This window comes from Scaptodrosophila lebanonensis, unplaced genomic scaffold (genome assembly GCF_003285725.1).
Source record: "Scaptodrosophila lebanonensis strain 11010-0011.00,11010-0021.00 unplaced genomic scaffold, SlebRS2 tig00000085-arrow-pilon, whole genome shotgun sequence".
NCBI classification, from domain to species: Eukaryota; Metazoa; Arthropoda; class Insecta; order Diptera; family Drosophilidae; genus Scaptodrosophila; species Scaptodrosophila lebanonensis.
Window position 1 is genome coordinate 4,443,743 of NW_022060564.1, and position 21,237 is coordinate 4,464,979.

Sequence of the window (21,237 nt, forward strand, 5' to 3'; positions counted from 1 at the left end):
ACAGTTCATTGTGTTATGAGCGCGTGTCAAATACATCGTACTCGTACATAGAACCGAACATGCCACATGCCATCGAGTGTTGGCTGCAACGCCCACGCAAGTGTGGCTATGTCGGCAGTTACACGTTGCGTATGATTGATATATGCGTTGCATAAATGGCATTGTTGTTGCCCGTTATTGTTGTTGTTGTTGTTTGTATTAGCCAACTAATATGCCTAACCTTGAAACGATATACACACAGTCTAATGAAAGACACAGACAAAAATAATGTGTAAAGCAAATACATGAAACGAAAATAAACTGGAAGCACGTACTTTTTGTTGTTGTTGTACTCACATACTTCAGTCTGAGTAGCTGCATAATGGAATGTGGCAAATGGTTATGTTGTGTTGACAATCAAAACAATAGTGCGTCAAAATAAAGACAATGATGGCAGCTAAGGTTGTTGCTGCAGACTCACAATAGAGCTGGCAGGATGATGAGCAATAGCATTTACTTGAAGATTTTTCTTATATTTCTTATTTGACAATATATGATATTTACTTGTAAAAGTCAATCTCTCTCTCTCCGAACCTTTAACGATATGCGAACTCATTGACACATTTGACGTAAAAGAACGTTGTGTTGCTTGAAGACATTGCAGCAGAGTTGGAATAGCTTCCTATTCCCCAGACATATATCACTCTTATTATTTCCTTTTTTACAAACACACAAAAAATAACTCGGGTTTGAAAGACTTGCCAGCAATAAAGACGTGTATGTGGACTCCTCGGTTCATTGCTCATTGCTCGACATTTCACACTATCTACAATACTTCTTGAACTATTAATATATCATATCTATGTATATATGTTTGTATATCTATTCTGTTGATAATCGTAAACTTTGAGAAGGCATAACTAGTTGCTTGAGTTCAAAAGTAAAGTACTACACGCTTTTTCATATAATTTTATAAAAAATATAATATAATCATACAACAATTCTACTGCCTGCGCACACATTCTGATGCAAGTTCTTGCATCGCAAATTGTTTTAACATTTGTGATATTAAATTATTAAAAAAAAAAAATTAAAGATGACAAAAAAGACTCCTGCTGTAAATGTTGTGAAAACAGAAAAAAAAAACCTAAATTAAATAAGCAAGCAATTCTAATATCCAGGCAACAAAGAGTCATTAAGTGCTTATATTATTATTCTAAATACTTTAAATTACTGCCTTAAAGCTACCAGCAATGAGTTGTTTTTCACGTTGTGTATACGCACTGTTGTACCATGATAAATCACAATGTTAATGTGTTTAACATGACCACGAATTTGCCACGCAAATTAGTGTAATAGGAAAATTTGCGCGAAACTTCAACCACAAACAACAACAACAGCAATAACAACAACAAGGAGTCAGGCAACGAAATGGAAGCATGCAAATAACGGTAGGTTGGCAAACAACAACAAATGTAAGCATGCTAAACAAAAACAAAACACAACAGAAAAAGGCCAACAACTGACAAGTACAACTGACAACTAAATAGACACGTAATGTTGACAAAAGTCTGACATAAAAAATCTAACAACGACGACAACAAAACAACGCAACAACCCCAGCAGCAGCAACAGCAGCAGCAACAACAACAACAACCACAACAAGCAGTTGCAGTTCGTCGTCGTCTGGCTGCTTGGCAACGCCGCCGTCGTCGTCGTCGACGTCAACTCACTGCAGCTTAAAATGAAAGAAAGAGTGACACATGAAAATGACATTAATGTGTCACTCAAAGTGCACACCAACAACAATAAGAGCGCACAAAAACAATAGCAACAACAGCAGCAACAACAACAACAACAACTTTGACAATTGCATGATGCGAGGTTGACAGACGGGCACATTCGTTGCCTAACTGTCTGCCTGTTTGTCTGTCCGTCTGTCAGACCTTCTGACAATCTGCATTCGAAGTATGCGTGTGCCGTGAATATTTTGAAAGGATCAAATAATGGTAAAGGAATACCTATACTTGAGGGACCAATATTTATCAATATGAAATATTTAATATATGATAAATAATATTAAATTTGCTAACTTTACTTCTTTAATTAATATGTATTTTTTAATACTTTTAAAAAATAATCACACTTGAATCATAATTTTGAGATTCTATTTAATTAAATATTTTAGTGATTATTTATAATTATAACATTTTTTCATAATGAAAAAAAAAACCGTTCTGGTATGAATTTCCATTTTTTAACTATTTGGTAATTTGGTTTTGGTAATAATTTCCATCTTTTAATCTCTTTTAATATTTATAAAAAATAATCACACTTGTTACACAGTTTTGAGATTATATTTTATTTATTTTATTATTTGAATGATTTATTATTTTATTACGTTTTTCAATTAATTCATTAAAATTCATTTCGATTTCCAAATTTTAATATTTTTTAATATTTTAATATTAAGTATTAAATGTAATCTTAATATTAACTTTATTCAAATATTGGCAGTCCTTATGTTCTAATTCGTTATTGTTTGTTGCTCTCAATTAACCATTAATTATTTCATTAGCGTCCGATCCGATTAACATTTGTGTACATATTCTAATAAATACTCTTGCTTGTTTTAAATTAAAACTATAATGTCTTCTATTTCTTAGATTTGAAATTTCTGTAAACTATTTGTTTAACTATTGTATACTGAATTAAATTGTGGGTTTTTTTAGAATAGTAGTAACCCTAATTTTAGTCTCTTTTTTATTATGCTCATCAACTACAAGTGTTCCTTGCAACTGTTGTGACGTAACTCTCGTGATCGTATTTTGCCCCTTACTAGGCACCGCTCGCTCTCTCACATACACACAAAACTGGCGCCTATGGCTAAATTGCGACATTGTCTCGCAAGCCGAATGCACTTTGGTTTATGCATATGCAGGGGACAGACTGTGTGTCAAATTAGGTGGCAACACTGCACTGCATTGGCACAGAAATCAGAGGGGGTCTCTCCCCTCCCCTGCCCGTTCGCTTCATTTGCTCGATTGTGTGCGCGCGGCAGCTTTTAATGCCGACGTCTCTCGACCACATTTCGCCTCGCTTCACAATGCACTGCTGTCACATGTCAATATGACAAGTGTCAGTTCGCAGCAGTTGACAGTTAATGTGACAGCGTTTGCGCAGCAGCCATAAACTACGCACACATTAGCTTTTTGCATTTAAGTCTGTCTGTTTGTCCGTCTGTCCGTCTGTCTGTATTTCATTTGCCTTTGCGAAACGTTTTTGACATGTTGCATTCGGGCTTGACAGCGTGGCATGGCTATATGTCTCGCTCAGATCACTTTCTCAAGCCGTTTATAGAATAGCTACGGATATACGTAGTAGTAGTTTGGAAAGAAGTTGCTCGAAACGCTGCTTCAAAAGCTTTCTATGAGGCCTGTGTTTAGATTATTGTACCCGAAAGTAGAAAGGTTATATTTGCAATTCTAAATGCTTCAGAGATCCAATATCACTCTTCTCAGAGTTTAGATTAGATTTGTACTCCTTGAACGTTGAAAGGTTATATTTGCAATCCTAAATGCCTGGCAGATATACCCATTAATATAAATATATATTTATGTGTGATCCGAATAGCAAGATGATTTGATATACACAGAAGGTCAGTCTGTTCGTCTGTATGAACGCCGATAAGTTTTGATTCATAACAGCTAGAAAGATCAAACTTGTTGTGTGGATTTCTTGTATTAGAACGCAGAGCAAGTTTATTACAAACCAGATATAGCCTTATTATTTTATATAGCTGCCATAGGACCGATCACTCCAATTAAAATAACTTTTGTTTTAAAAGCTATGATATCTATGTTTGATATATATAATAAGTATTCAATAGTGGCTCATAATATATTCCAAAGTTACACTTAAATCCGTTTACTATACCTATAACAGCCAATGGAATAATTTGTATAATCATGTTTTAGATAAAGGACTGTGGTGAAGATAGGAGAGGGTACAGAGTTTAGAACAGTTGCAGGCAATACTTTACTTTACTTTACTTTTTCACTTGCTTACACTGCAAGTTTATTTAATAGAAAACCTGGTAACTGTGTTTTACATTTTTAAAATATCTAATAATTGTTTGTTATTAATTTAATAATATTTTGAAATATTGTTCATTTGTAGTTCTGTTTTTTCAAAAGAAAACATTTTCAAACGTCAAAACTATTTTATTTCGACAATAATTGACAAATTCCCTTAAATTTTTTTAACTTTCTGTTAATTCAAAACAATTATTGCAATTTTATCAGAAATTATGGCAACATCGCTTTCCAAAACCAAACTAGCCATAACTAGTCGGCAACTGTGACCAAAACAGACAATATAATAAATAAATGCCTAAGGACATTGTAATACAAAAAGCTCATACACACACACACACACACATTCACACGCTAAGACAAAACAAGCGCATGACAAAAACAGACAAAAACAAACCAAAAAAAAAGAAAAAAAAAACAAAATGAAATAAAATACAAAACTTGGCATGTCACCCCAGCATTAAACTGACAGCCTGTCTACGAGTTTTCCTTTTGCCATTCGTTTTTGTCAGTTTTCATTTATCGTCGTACTTAATAAAAAGAAAACAAAGAAAATTGAAAAATATTCAATTTACTGCTATTTATTTAGCTCGACTGACATGCAACAAATTTTCACACGATTCGCTTTCGAAATACTCGTACTGTGTTTTTTTTAATCGTGTATTCTAATCCATCAAAATGGCACAAAGGCAGACAGAAAATGCTCGAACACAATTTGTTTTATGCATATTGATGAAGCGCCGACTTGTTTTTATTAATATTTTGTTTGCATTCACAAATATTTATTAGTTAACATTTTTCACATTTTTCAGTTGAATATTTTTCCGCTTTTTGATTTACGTTCCAAGCTGCGAGTGTCCCCCAATCTGCACTGCGCTTATCGATTTGTGTCGAAATACAAAAACAAAAGGGATTTGTTTTGTATATTTTTAAATAAATAAATTATTTTTTGAACAACATTTGGGTTATTTGAAAAGTAAATATGAACGTGCATGGATGTCGGAAAGTAAAGAGCCTAGAATAAGCGAACCTAGAACCTCCTATTTCTTATTCCTTTCTTATTCTCAACACTTCTGATACTAACTTACTTAATGGGACGAATCGAATCTTAGAGTGTATTTGAAATCAAGAAATCGGAAAATATATGTCTAGAATAGCCTAACTTGATATGCACATTTTCTTATCCAAAAGAAACTATACGTTTTCCTTATTCTCAACTCAGCCGATTATCACATATTTGAGATAACAAGTACATTCCTAGACTGTCTCAGAAATCATGCAAGGTTGAGTAGAAATAGCAGCGTTCGTGCGACTATATAGACCCTACAATAACCAAACCTGAAATACCTGTTTTCTTTACATACTTTATAGAAGAAATTGACACCTAAGGTGTATCAGAAATCACGCCGTTTCGGTTAGATTTAGCAGTGAATATGAATAAAATGGATGTCAGAAAGTAAAGAAGAAGAGAAATTTTAATATTTCTTATTCTCGAATGGAATCTATAATTCCGGTCAGATTTGTACCAACTGTATATTATAAGTATACCCTGAACCTGCCTGATAAGTTTTTTGGTTTTTTCGACAAACAAAAAGAATCTTATTTTTAAGTTAGTTCCAAAATAAACAGAATTTAAAATAAATAAATAATATTAAATCTTTGACATTTCTTCTAATATCTGGTACATTATTCTAAAGCTTCTATGAGAACAGAAAATAAAAAACAACAGCAAATAAACTGGATATTGCAAAAGGAAAATGAACAAATTATTTAGGATTTAATATAAATAAATAATATTAAAATATTAAATCTTTGACATTTCTTCTAATATCTTTTACATCATTCTAAAGCTTCTATGAGGAGAGAATATAAAAAACAACTAGTTAATATTTCATATGAAGAGTATATAATTAGTAAGTCCTGCTCCAATGTCCATATATATACAAGTATAAGCATCGAGCAAGCGCGTTAATTATTAATTGCTGCATTAATTTCCTGTTGTTGTTGCGTTTGTTTGCTTTGACAATTTGGCTTACTGCTTACTTTTATGAGCAAATTACTTGATTAACATAAACGTTAAGCAATCGTCGGACAAGTGCGTGTGTCACTCATGTGGTACGAGTAGTTGATTAGCCAGCAGGTATGATGCAAGGCTTTATTCATAATCTCCCAAGTTGGTAGCACCTTTCGTTTTCCAACTTGCGAAAGAAAAACGGGTTTAATACTCGTACATGAGTTTTTAATTGTGGCTATAAATGTGGCGCATGTGTGTGTTCTTCCTTATATTTTTAACATCGTTTACGATCGAAAACAACATCATGACTAAACTTAGTGTTTGGAAATGCTTTAGGCCTTCTACAAGAAAGCTATATAAATGCGTACAAAGTTGTTGTTGCTGTTTCGGGAACTTTGAACATTTGTCTATAACTTTGGGGAATTGTTTATAAATCGACAGTATGTACAAATATCGAATTGGTTTATTGAAATTTCTGCTTTGGGGAACAATGGATTAGGTGGATGTGTGTCGTGTTGTTTTTGGAATTTAAGTATTTCTTCCCTCCCTTTTCAACTATCTTTTTAACTACCTTTTCAACCACCTTTTCAACTCGCTTTTCAACTCGCTTTTCAACTCGCTTTTCAACTCGCTTTTCAACTCGCTTTTCAACTCGCTTTTCAACTCGCTTTTCAACTCGCTTTTCAACTCGCTTTTCAACTCGCTTTTCAACTCGCTTTTCAACTCGCTTTTCAACTCGCTTTTCAACTCGCTTTTCAACTCGCTTTTCAACTCGCTTTTCAACTCGTTTTCAACTCGCTTTTCAACTCGCTTTTCATCTCGCTTTTCAACTCGCTTTTCAACTCGCTTTTCAACTCGCTTTTCAACTCGCTTTTCAACTCGCTTTTCAACTCGCTTTTCAACTCGCTTTTCAACTCGCTTTTCAACTCGCTTTTCAACTCGTTTTCAACTCGCTTTTCATCTCGCTTTTCAACTCGCTTTTCAACTCGCTTTTCAACTCGCTTTTTAACTAGCTTTTTAACTTCCTTTATCAACTTAATTTTCAACTCGCTTTTCAACTCCTTTTTCAACTACCTTTTCAACTCCCTTTCCATCTCTTTTTTTAACTCTCCTTTCAATCCCTTTTTTAATTTCCCTCTCCAACTCTCCTCAGTGATTTAAGGCTAAGTGATATTTCTTGATAATTTCCTCTTATGCGGTTCTGGTGGTAAAGTTCCCAACATCATATTGGCTTAAACACCTTATTGTTTGCAAAGAACTAGGGAATACACTTCTTGACAATCGAAATACATCATTACGATTAGTTGGAATAAAAATATCACTTTATACCTTGTAAGTAGTTTATACGATCAATGTTGGGAAATTCTGCGTTTACTGTAAGCAATGGTGTACTTCTCTACTGCCAGACTTAACTCTATTCAAGTTGGAAATACACAGACAAATGAAAAACATTTCCGCAAATTCCATTTGAAAACATAATCTAATACTCCATTGCTCATTGAACGGTTGGGAAATTTGGAAATTGAAAACAATGGGTGATGGTAGAAATCGATAAATCACTATATCGATAAGTATTTCTCTACTGCTTGACTTTGTTGTTCCTTTTGTATGTTTAATTTATACATAAAATTTCCGACAGATAACGTAAATCTCTGCAAATATCGTTTGAAAACGTTTTCCATTACTCCATTGGTGATTAAAGCTGCCGCCGGATTTTGAAATTGCATTGAATTGTTATTGCTAGTGTAATAATTTGAAAACTCAATCGATTCAGTCAATTGTACACACAATTCAGGTTCGCAAGCGGAGTGAATATTAACTGTCTGTGACTGTATTCGTCACTTATGCGAAATGATTTTGATGCCAAGCCCCATAAGTTTGTGGAATTACGACACAAATACAGAAACAAACTGTCAATTGCGTCGATAATTTCAACAGTTTTATGTGACCAGCGAATGTGTTTCATTTAGTGACGAACGTTAGGTGGGAGGAGGGGAGGAGGGGCGGCCTAGACATGCAAATTGAACTGAGCGCTCAATTTTTTTTGTTTCTCTTCTTATATTCATACATATGTATGCATGTGCCGAACAGTATTTAAGCGCAACACATTTGCTTTGACACTTTATTACGCATATTTTATGAATGTTTTATGCCAGTTTATGTAAATTTGCTGTGTGTGTGTGCCACATTCCAAATTGTCGGCAAGTAAGGTGTTAACAGGCGCCCAAAATATGTACACCTTCCATGCATATATATTGTAGATATTGCCTCAGAAACATACATAAGAAGGGGCAGAGAGAAGAAGAAGAAAGAAGAAAAAACACTGTCTGTGCATAAAGTTTCTTTTATGATTTTTATCGCTTATTTTATAATTCCCAACAAAACTGCAAGGCATCTGAAAAGACGACAACGATGACGACGCGACGAAGGCGGGGACGTGGACGTGGACGAGTAGGAGGACGAGAACGTTGACTAAGACGATACGATACGGATGGTGGCAACCCTAGCCACAGTCGCCGGTGGCTTATGCAAAACGATGGCGGCACACAATTTCCGCTTTTTATGCTTATCCCGTAATTCATATTTATAGCTGCTATTTTTGTATCGTAATGTGTGCGCCTAAGGATGTTGCAGGAAGCCTTTGCTCTCCTCGCTGCTTCCTCGCCTCCTTCCTCTTCCCCTTCACGCGTCTGCTCATGTTTTTCGAAAATTGCATTTTATAAAATATATACGGCCTGCGAAACATGAAGGAATTACAACAAACAACAAAAAGAAGTCCTGCGACGGCTTACACCGCACACACACAGTGTGGCCTTTTGACAATGTCGGTGCACAAAATGAATGTTCTTGTTCTCGCTTTTAATATGCAGTTAAAGGTTAAAATGATAGATTACCAGAGGTAATTAAACCCTGACCCCCATTTTGCCGCCAAATGTGGAGTTTGGTTTAAAATGTTCTTCATTTTGTCTGATCAGGGAGTTGCCTTTCTGCAGATTTAATTTCTTCCATGCTTACTGAAAATTAAGCAATTAACTTGGAATCAAAGAGCCTAATATATAGCCGATTGTAACCTTGTAGGAATTCTTGAAATCAATAATAACTCAACTATTATTTGCTTGATTTTCTACAGCCATCATTACCTTTTTTTGGTAAAACTTTCATTATTTTCTTTATTTATTTTTTTATATAAAATAAATTCTGAAACATATCTCTTTTAGTAAAAAGTATCAGCGACTAAGAATATGTTAATTGTATTTAATATATAGAGATATATTTAGTCTCTTATATTAATAAAAAAAAAAACTATCATTTTAATTATCATTAAAAAAAAACATTTCCTAAGACCGAAAGATAATTAAATTACGTAATACTCGTAAATTTATATTTTCATACAAAAAACACCAATTATTGAATACCCAGAAGTTTCTATTCATTTACTAGCAATATATTTTGGTGTATCCGAAAATCAGATCTGCTGTGAAAGAGCTATCACAATAAAAAAGAAAGGGGCTAGTTTTGGAGTCTTAATGATCCAATTCAAAACGTTGATTTCAAAACAGTTCTACAGTTCTAAGCATTAAAATAGATCTTTCAGCAAATGATTCGGAAAAACACAGCTCTTCACAGCATCGAAGACTGTTCTGTTTAAATAAAACATCAAAAATGTGGGCTTCAGTTTCTCCCTCTTTTCCAAACGGCAAATATAAAAAAGGCCCTTGGAGTGCAGAAAGTTGGTGACGTACTCAATGAGCAAGCTTCTCTTTTCCACACTCTATTTCTTATTCAATACCAAAGTTTATAACAAATCTAAAAAGCTATTTAAGAGCAAAGGGACTTCACTACTTGCCCACCAAAGATTGTCAAATTGTTCATTACCAGATCCAAACTTTTCTCTATAAAAAATGAGAAGTAATTTTTTGCACATTCTGTTTCTTATTTATTTAATAATACAGTTTATAACAAATTTAAACAGCTATTTAAGAGCAAGGCGACTTCACTAAACATAGTCAAATTCTTCATTCTAAACTTTTCACTATATACTTCTCATTTTTTTAATTCGTTGCCGGTTTGCCGCTAAAAAAAACGTTTGAATTACAATTCAGCTCGAGCATTGACAGAGACAGACTTACTCTTTGTTGCCAACTGACTGTACACCTTTGGCCAAATATTTGACAAACGATTTACTGACCAGGGCCTTATAGCTGCCATTGGGGCGCTTCTCAATGATGCCACAGCGCACTCCCGCCTCCAAAGTCTCCTCCAGCTGCTGCTCCAATTGTGGTGTGGCGTCTCCACCAAATTGTGTCGCTACTTTCTTAACAATGGCCGGTAGTTTGGCAGGACCACGCATTTTCGCCAAGGTAAACAAAACATATTGGCCATTCTGGTTAGACATTTTTACAAACGATCGAACAATAATTTTGTGAGACAAATGCGTAATGTAATATGATTGTGAAGAGTGAAATTTTCACAGAGATCTCAAATAAACGGCACACTGCGTGAAACAGTTATTCATTGAAACTCATCAATTGTTGTAACTGTAACTAGTATTTGTTGCAGTTAGAGAGCGCGGCGAACTTCAAAGCCCAACAACAACAACGGCAACAAATCAAATATCAATTTTTAAATGAAAGAAAAAACACGCTCAATTGTTATTGTTATTCACAATTCAATTCTTCACAATCCAACTCATCCTCAATCGACTGAGCGGCCTGCTCAACGTTTTATGGCAGCTGTCAGCTGTGTTGCTATAAAGTTTCATAAAATTTGTTTGTCACTTGAGCACAAAGTATGATTTTTTGAGTGGTTTTCATGTCAAGTGCGCGTTCCGTTTTGTCTTGTTGTTGCCAGTGTTTTTGTTGTTTTGTTGTTGTTGTTAAGCCCTTCAGTTATACCGACAGTTAGACAAACAGACAAGTCGCCTCAGCTGCGTTACATTGTTTTAATGCAAGTATGTATGTATATATGAACTCACAATATTTACGAACCAATATTGTTTCAAGTGTATAAGTATGCGAGTATGTATACATATTTGTTGGCACAAAGTGTGTCGCCCACTTGAAACTTAACGTATGCTATTTGTGCCACACATACAAGTATTCATAAACATATTTATTCCCAGAGTCGAGTGTGCTATAAAATTACATGGACCCCTCGCACCATCATCATCATCAACATCGTCGTCGTCATTGCCGCCACCATAAAAACTAAATGCCGCCATGGAGAAAAAAAGAAACAAAAACATTTGACACTTTTGTATGAATATATTGCGAGTGTCTGACAGTGTTTTTGTCTTTTCTTGACAGCTGAGTAATATTGTGGAAATATGTAATAAATGTGACAATTAACGAGCTTCATTCGCGTGGGGGTACATGCCTTCAAGGGCTGGGCTGACGTGACGTATACTTAATATTCAAAGCTAGGGGGCCTCCCAGCCTCGCTCACTAAGATAGTTTTTCAGGAAATTCGTTTTTCCAGTCTACTGTTAACTTTTATATTTTAAACAATTATCCATAAGGATCCATGAACGAAAGGACATATTTTCTTGTTAAATAGATAAATTTTCCTTTCACAGAAAAGTGGCACCTATAAAAAAAAAACTTGAGCTCTAGCATGCTTAGAAGAACCCATACGCCGAGTTTTGCGATTCTTCTTCTATTACTCTAAGTTATGCGTACGTTCATACAGTCGGACGTTTGCAGAAATTGTATAAAACAGATAATTCTCCACACAGCGGTTAAAAATACTTTTAATTTAATGAACATGTGACAGAGTGGGTTAATTTGTTAAAACTATAGGTATGTTGCTGACAAATATATATAATTGGTGAGAAATATATTTAAGTTGTCTTACTGGTAGAAATTTTTTCTATAACTTATATATGTATGATGCATAAAATGGCAATATCAAACAAACTTCTGCGGTGGTGTTGAACAAAGCGAAGGACAAAAATGCAGACTCTGTTCTGCTTAATGAATAATCTCTGATGATTTCTTTATCTCTTATGCCAGCAAAAATCGAAAAAGTCATTACGAATATTGGCGGATAATCAGGGTTTTAAGAGCGCTCTAGTCAGTTATAATCAGCTCAGCGAAATACGGGACTATAAGTAACTAAATTTCAATAATTATTACTAATATTTTGTTGGGCACACCCACGTATTTCTTTTGTCCACTCGAAAGTATTTGTATTTTATGAAGTAACCAAAAGCTAAGCTATTTTTTATAGTTTGTAAAGCCTTTTATATTTTGTTTTGACGCTGAAGTTGTTGAAGACTAACTTATTCTTTGATAAATATTAAAATAAATATTAATTTCACGGTTTTTTAAGAAAAAAAGTATGCTCACATATATTATTCTGCCCAGGAATATATGTAAATACTACTATAGTGCTCTTTCTGATCTTTAAAAGGTTGTTTGCGGTCTAGTCTGTCTTAGCAACAGTGCTTTAGCATTTTTTCCAAACCCACTTTCTTTGTCAAAATATTAACAGAATCGTTTTTGGCTAGATTTGAAAATGAACTCAGCTCACAAATTCGAACACTGTTTTTAGTTTTAACAAAATAACAAATAAGTAACTAATGATTTTAATCGTAAATTTGAGACAATTAACCTTTCAATTGATACCCACAATACTTGATATATCACAGATAATTGCCGTACTACCTGTATTGACTAACTAGCTGTCTATGCATCATGTAAAACATATAAATATTTATTAGTAAAAAAATTATAAGCAATTTAAAAACAAAAACGAGCAAATATTTTTTGCAGCTCCAGTACAAAGACCCTCACTACTTCCGCCGCACACCTTAGACTTAAATAAATTACCTATGCTAATGGGTTGCAGTAAAAGTAAATCAAGCACACACACACACACACACACACACACATGTGAGTCTGTATGTGTTTGTAGGCAGTCAACTGGGCTGTTTAGTTTCAAGTGTCTAATTAAATTAAACGCACTTATCGAGTGACTGTGACTTGGTTGTGCAAATGGCGTGACTAACTATACAACTTGGGGTCTCGACATTTTATGGTTTCGAGTGCGTTTGTTGAACTGTGCTTGTTGTTGTTATTGTTGCTATTGTTGTAGTTATTGCTGTTATTGTCTTTGTTGCTTTGGTTGTTTTTGCTGCCGTTTACTTGTTATTTAGTTATAGCAACATGTTAAATTAACCGTAGTTGTTATTGTTATTTGCACATATTACTTTTTATTTCTCGTGTTTTTTTTTTGTACTTATATTTTTTTTTAGCACAAGGTGTAACATTTCAATTAGCACAACATTCATAATTTGTAAACGGATGCAATAGCCAGTTTTTTGTTGTGTTGTGTTTTGTTTCGTATTTCAGGCGTTCATTTCGAAATGTGTAAAGTTTAACAACGACACAACAACAGTAACAACAGCAACAAATTGCAACAAGTGCTAATTAAGTGGTATAACTATTTACTTTGCTTTTATTGCACATACGCGTACGCACACACGATATTTAATTTAAACAGCTCGCTCTTGTAAGCTCTTTCCATTCACAATGATGTGCTAAATGCTAAAATATGAACTTACAAATAGTACTACCTACTATTTATTTCCCTCCGTCGAATTTTATGTGACTTTTAATTGTTCATAATAAGTGGATGGCCTCCGTACAAAATAACAAAATAAAACTGAATATAAAAATAGTTCTGACGAATGGGTTCGTAGTGCGCTAAAAATCGAATAAGCCCCATGCCTGAAACCTGCCTAGATAATAAATTACACAGTCGATACAATGACTGTGCTGGGACTATAAATCAACAATATCTACATATGGCACTTTGATTCCAATTCCATAGTACTTGGGGATTTATATGCCCTGCAGCCACACAAAGCGACAACAACAGCAACAAGTTCCTCCTTTATATGAACTATGGAATGCCTAATTAAGTACTACATAGTATGAGCAACCAATTAACCGATTTTCTCGTAAATAAGACGTGTAGTATTGGAAATAAGTCTAGGTAGTGCTAGCAACACTTTAGTTTTTGTGGGAACCAAAACAAATTGTTTAGCACTCTTTTGGCATCAAATTCTTCAAAAATATAAATACCTTGCTAGGAACAAAGCATTTCCATTAGAAAATACATTTTTATTTTAGCAGCAAATTCTTCTTAAATACAAATATATTTCCAGGTACAAAGCATTTCTTATAGAAAATAAATTGTTTGGCACTATTTTAGCAACGAATTCTTCTATCTTTCTTATAATCGCAGAATTGCTAACAATTGTAGCACTTCATTTGTCATTTGGCAACACTGGCGATGCTGGCATTTAAGCGTCTACCAAACCAAGCTTTAATTTAAGCTGAAAATTCTTTTAATACGTATACGAAGCATATATAAAGTACTTCTTATAATCGCAGAATTGCTTACAATTATGGCGGTTCATTTGTCATTTGGCAACACTGGCGACACAGACTTTTTAGCGACCACCAAACCAAGCTTCAATTTAAGCAGCAAATACGAAGCATGTACAAAGTACTTCCTATAATCACAGAATTGTGGCATTTCATTTGTCATCTGGCAACACTGGCGATACAGGCCTTTTAGCGTCCACCCAACCGAGCTTTAAATAAACTTGACAACATATTTGTTGCATGCAGTTGTAATTTGTATTTGTAATTGCAAAAGAGCAGCTCTAGATAACAAATAATACACACACAGTACATACTCCTATGTACTCCTATGATATTTCAGAATTTTTGTGGTGATTGCTTTCACGGAACTCGAGATAAGCGCTCTAAATAGACGATATTTCCGAAAGGTCTAGAAATCAAATCACAAGCCCCACACATAAAATATGACACAAGTAATAAACAAAACACACGAACAACAAAAACGAAACGCAACGAAATTTCAATATACACATAGTATATATATAATCAATTCGGCAATAAATTATGACTAATTGTCCTAATATTCATGCACATGGGGTGTGTGTGTGTTGTATTCCCCATTAAGTGCTGAGCCAAACAGCGCCTGGGGAGGGAGGGGATAGGCCTACCCCAATACTATATGAATAAGCGGCAACACATGCGCATTAAAAGCAAGAACAGCAACAACAACAAAAAACAGTTTTGTATACTTAAAGCTTAAGTACCGATAAGAAATGTGGCTGTTTTTACAGGCAGTATCATAATAATTTATAGCAGCCCATTGAGTATTATAAAAGCTTCAATATTTTATAGTTTATGAGTCGCGCCAGTGAAGCATGGGGCGTAATTATAACACACATACACACACACACAGACACACATACGCACACACGCACTCACTCCATTCCAAGAGGGGGAGTGTTAAAACGAGCGTCATTATTTCCATTGTAGTAGTGCTGCTATGAGTTATGATGCTTAACTCTTACACATTTTTATTTATGGCATGCGGTGAAATAGTTTTTATTGCAAAAAGCATGTTTCACTTTATGGCACAGCACTCTGACTGCTTAGTATTTCCATAAAACTCTATTGTTTCGGCGCTAAATTAGCAACTGCGAGGCACTTGGCCCCCATTCTTAATGCATATAATGATTAATGAATGGGTATTTAAGTCTTGAACTAATAATTTCTAAAATTAATATTACTTTGCCATAGTTTATGGGCGTTTTTACTACCCAATAATGTCATTAAGTGAATTTCTATAATCGAATGGTACTATGAAGAAAATTACGCTTCATCAAATGACTTTTTATTGGGCTGATTACGTTAACCACCCATTGTTTTAACCACGTCGAAACCATCTGAAATTCTCACAATGACAAGCTATTTAAGCATTCAGAGTTAAGTAGATGGTGCTGGCTTAAGGCCCAAAATTAATACATATATGTATGTTTCAGAAAATATGATATTAAATTAAATATGATTTACTTTTATTTCATATTTTGGATTCGAGTATAAGCAACCAACTGTCTGTAGGAAAGGATCTGCATCCACTTTCCACAACAATTTACTTCACAAAATACCGTCCCTTCTCAGATTCTCTGATTATCAACAACACCGTCTGCATATTTCTTTATTGATTAACACCCTCTATTCCATTTCCTCTGACTCCCTCCCTTTCTCCCTAACTGTGCATCTCTCTGAAGCATTCATTTCATTTATGTTGTGGGTGTTGCAAATTTTTATTGCCTTCCTACAGCACTTTCATTTTCGTCGTAATTTTTATTAATGTTCTTTTTATTCCTTTGTAGCTATTTTATGGTGTCATAATTTCTTTTATTTGGTTACGTTATCCATATTTATGGTCTTTCGTTTATTTACGACCCCCATTTGCGTGTTACTTGAGCTTCGGGCAAAATCTAAATGTATATAACTCGCCTTAGGTAAATAAATAGCATTGCCCAGCATTGAGAAATTCTGTTAAGTAAAATAACGTGACTTTCACATTGAATATTTGTGAAGCAGCTGCCAAACAAATTTTTTGCTATAAAATAGCTGGAAATTGTCGTTTCTGAAATGCAATTCAATAATAAAACGCTTTAATTAAAATATTTGATTATTTTAAATGTTACGAGCTGTTGATTTCGTTAAATATTTTGTTCTTCTGCTTTTAATTTGAGTGTCGTTCAATAAGTTATATGTGAAGTTAGATGTGAAATTAAATGTGTTTCAAATACACTTTATTTTAAAATATCAGCAAAGTAATTTGCACAAAAACTGTGCTTGGCCTATCGTATTGTATTTTATATTATTATTATATTTTATATTTATGCTTAAAAGCATGCCGTTTTTGATATTCAATATTAATTTGATCAACTATAAGGCTTAAATACAATTTATTTGCACTTTTAAATACTCTTTGCAATTCTTGTACGGGCTCATCTACCTTATTCATGCAAAACTCAAATTTTTGGTCTTGTTTTCCATTTCAACCGGCCTAACTGAGTTTATAATTGAAAGCCCGTTTTCCAAATATTTCATGGTCAAGCAAGATTAGGATCACTGGTCATGCTTAAATGCCAAGTTAGTTGTTCTTCTTTTTGTCTTCCCTTTATTTATTTACTTTTTACTTCATTTTTTTTTTTTTGTTGTTGTTGCCATTGTACAGCAAGTGTTGAAGACAATAAAGGCGAAGAAAAGACATTCGGTTCAGTGCCAAGTGCCGTCCGTTTACGAACGAGCCAACGTTTTTGGCTACTTAAATCTTATCTGATGAAGAAGGCACGCCTTACGCAGAAAACTAAAATACAAACTAAATGTAAATGTGAAGCCACGAACACTGAATACGCTTTAATGTAAAGCGATGCTTGAAAATTCAGTTTTTAGATTTAGAACATGTGGAAAAGAGTCTCCTAACCCGACCGAGAACGAGCAACGAACGTTTAAAAAGCGATAGATGGCCAGAAGCAGTGTGTACTTATAAATCGATAGATGGCGGCACAGTAATATTTAGTTATTAATTGTCGTTTGCTTCATCTAGCGATCTTTGTGTTGAACTCATGTTTAGTGCTGTTTATAGAAAACTTTAAACAAATTGTGAATCCCTTCTCATCTTATATATAACAACAAATAATTATGGTTTTTATTGTCGTTTTCTCCATCTAGCGATCTTTCTGTTGAACTCATGTTAGGTACTGTTTATGGCAAACTTTATACAACATTGATTATTTCTCCTCTTCCGAACTTTATTTAATAAATTAAGTAATTAAAAGGTAAAAGAAATACATTCTTAATTGCATAGCTAGTTTCAACAGATATTTGTACAGACAACCTTAATATATATAGATATATACACAAGTGAAAGGGTTATTTTGTGCAGTCGTTACAAACTTGTTGACAAAGTTTCCAAAGTGCCTTTTGTTAGGGCATTACAAATGGCGCAATTTTTCACACAAGAGAGCGCGTGAGGCAGTCCCATATATAATAATATCGTACACATGCGTACCTTTATGCACATTGTGATTAATGTTTTTCCTTTTCCACCATTGCTCGTTGCAGCTGGATAACAAAAGCAGTCCGTTGGCGCTATTGGCACAGACATGCAGCGCCATTGGCGCAGACACCGCTAATCCCAAACTGCTGGCGGCCAACATTGAAAAGTCCACAAAGACGCTCAAGGGTGGCGGCGGGAGCGGCAACGGTCAAGGCGGAGCGACAACAGGAGGCGGCGGTGGCAGCGGTGGCTTAACGGACAATGCACGCGATAAATCCTCACCAGTTAGCAGTCATTCGTCCTCGGTATCTACGGGGTCTGTGGAGCAACAGCCGCAGCCTCTGCCGCTGGCAAACAAAGTGCTGAGCACCTTTAAGCCCTATGAGTCGAACAACAATCATTTACCGCCCAGCAGCAGCAGCAGCAACAGCGACTGTGGCGCCACAAATCTCACAAATAGTCAGCAGCGTGTCAAAACACCCAAGGGCAGCGGCACGAATGGCCAGCGCTGTGATTCCAACCAAAGTGCCAGCAGTTCACAGCGCGGCTCTCCGGCAGCTTCCGCTGCTGGATCAGTGGCGACCACAAATGGCTTAAGACGCACACCCACAGCAGGAGCAGGCGGTGGCGGCTCCAGCGCCCTTGACTTGCATGCCCGCCTCAATGGCAGTCCTGTGCAGGCGCGCACCAGTTCCAAAGAGTCCGCTTCGCTGCACAGCCCCAGCGTTCCCACAACAACAACAACAGTCAGCAGTGGCATGGGCAGCGGCTCGCGTCTTCAGGCCGCCTCCGAGGCGGCTCTGGCCGCCGCCAAGGAGGCCAGCTATGTGAAGGCCCTGCATGCAGCGGCCGCCGCTGCCGGCGTGCAGAACAGCAGTGCGCAGGGTGGTGCTGGATCGGCATACTATCCGACTGGGTATGGAGCCTATCCCATGGATTTGATGGCAGCCAGCACACTGATGTCCCCACATCATCCCATGTTCAAGGCAGCGGCCATGAACCCCTATCTGAACTATGCTCGGCTCAAGGGTCTGGAGCCGATGATGTCGTCGCCGAACGTTTGTCGGGATCCCTACTGCACGGGTTGTCCCTCAAGTCCGCATTTCCTGAACAAGGCCGCCGGACAACCCTGCGCTGCCGGCTGTCCGCAATGCGAGAGCGGCAAGAATGGTGTGGGGGGCAATGGACAGAGTCCGGGCGGTTCCAGTGCGGCAGCTGTAGCCGCTGCGGCCGCTGCCTCCTCCTATCATGCCCAATTGGCCGCTTTGGCTGCTGCCTCACAGCTGCCCTATGTTTGCAGCTGGATTGGCAGCGATGCGGCATATTGTGGGAAGCGTTTCGGCACCTCCGACGACCTATTTCAACATTTACGCACACACACCGCTTCAGTGCCCGACTCGGTGCTGAGTGCTGCGGCAGCTGGCGGCATACCACCGAATCATCCGCTCTTTCAACGCACCTATCCCACACCACCGTTGAGTCCACTATCTGCGGCAGCTCGTTATCATCCCTATGGCAAGCCCTCAATGCTGCCCCCCTCGTTGGCGCCACCCGGCCTCCCAGGGTTGCCACCGCATCCCGCACTGGCACAATATTTTGCACCCTACTCCCTATACGGACCACGGATGGGGTCGTCGCATCCATAGTGGCTGCAAGAGCCGGACAAACTGGCCGCTGGAAGGCATTGAGGCATCAACAACAATTATTGATTATTGATTAGAGATAACAACATTCAGTCAACAAAACCCCCTTTTTCTTCTCAAGTTTTCTGCAAAACTTGCTGCTGTATGTAGTAGATGTGTAAACTCACTCGTGAAACGAAAAGCTAGTGATCTAATGTACTATAGTTACATACAAATATTTACAATTACGATTTAAGTACATTATTATTATTATAAAGAGAATCATTTAAAAAAAAAACCAGAAGAATAAAGTACAGAATTATGGCACAACAATTTGCTTACATTGATTGTATTTTGTGTCTATAATTTAATGACTACAAGTATGTATGTTTAATTTAAACAATAATAACAACAAAAAACATTATTTATTCAATTTAAATGATATATAATTATATACATACAACAACAACAACAACAAAACCAATTACGAAAAGAAAAGATTGTCCAAAAACTTAAAGTTGTAAAATTCTTGTATATGTAAATTATGAACACTATTTTAAAGTTCAATTAAGTCACTAAATGAATAAAAGAAAGAAAAACCTCAAAAAACAATGCTGTGGGAATTATTTAAATGGAAAGTCAAAGAGAACGCTTTATATTTTCTTTGCTGATCATAAATAGTTATATAACAACACAACTAGCAGGCAAATAGCTCTGTAATGCTATCCAAAGTTTCTCAGCTATATATTCACAGCAAATCGGCCACTCACATAACTTCTGCAGCATCTGTGTTTTGTTTTTGAAACCTTAAAGAAGGAAATACACATCCCAATCGCCCTGTGATATTTCATGACTCAAATCGTTATTTATTAGAGAGTCGAAAAAGGCGATTCTTGACATTGATTTTGTAGGTCTACTTAGAACATTAAAAAAATAATAATAAATAAAACATTATTTTATTATTATTATTATATTTCAGGAATGAACAGTGAAGATGAATGAACAAAAGATGAGGTTTCACGATTTGTAAAATTAATTATTGCTGTACTACTAGGATGTCAAGGCATTGCAAATATGGCCAGAAATCTGCTGAATGGCTTTCACAGATTTTTCAAAAACGGATTCAAGTTGGTTTACAAAATTTTATAAACAATTTCTATATCAAAATTAATATATTTATTCATAGACGTTGAAGAATGGTAATTTAAGGGTCTAACGATCCTGAAACTAAGCCAGTTTAGTTTATAACATTTTTATAAATAATTTCCACATAAAAAGTTGTAGCAATAACAATTAAAACCTTTATTCATAGACGATGCAGAAAAGGCAACTAAACGCCAGTTTATTTTATAAAGCCCATATCTTAATGATTAGCTAGCTTAGAATAATCAGCCAAAAATAGTGATATTGTTGGGAGAAATATCCACTTTATTGCGTTACCCAATATCGAATAAATTTGTCTTAGACTATACAAGTATTATTGAAACCTAAAGCTTTGGAAATTGTAAAAGGGTTGTTGTAGCAAAAAACTAACCAATATTTCTTATTGAGTTTCCTATTGCATGGACAACATATTTGTTAAATTAGACAAATATAATGTTGAAAATTATTTGCCTATCTAAAC

The 21,237-nt window shown here is 35.7% G+C and overlaps 1 protein-coding gene across 1 annotated transcript in view; it reads left to right on the forward strand.

The window, feature by feature from the left end:
- Positions 1-20,080, forward strand: part of LOC115626323 (zinc finger protein Elbow) — a 42,536-nt gene extending 22,456 nt beyond the window's left edge. The window contains exon 2 of the mRNA XM_030521664.1: positions 18,057-20,080. Within this exon, the coding sequence (XP_030377524.1) occupies positions 18,057-19,637 (1,581 nt within the window). The 3' untranslated portion in view covers positions 19,638-20,080. The remainder of the gene's footprint in view (positions 1-18,056) is intronic.
- The last annotated feature ends 1,157 nt before the right edge of the window (positions 20,081-21,237 follow it).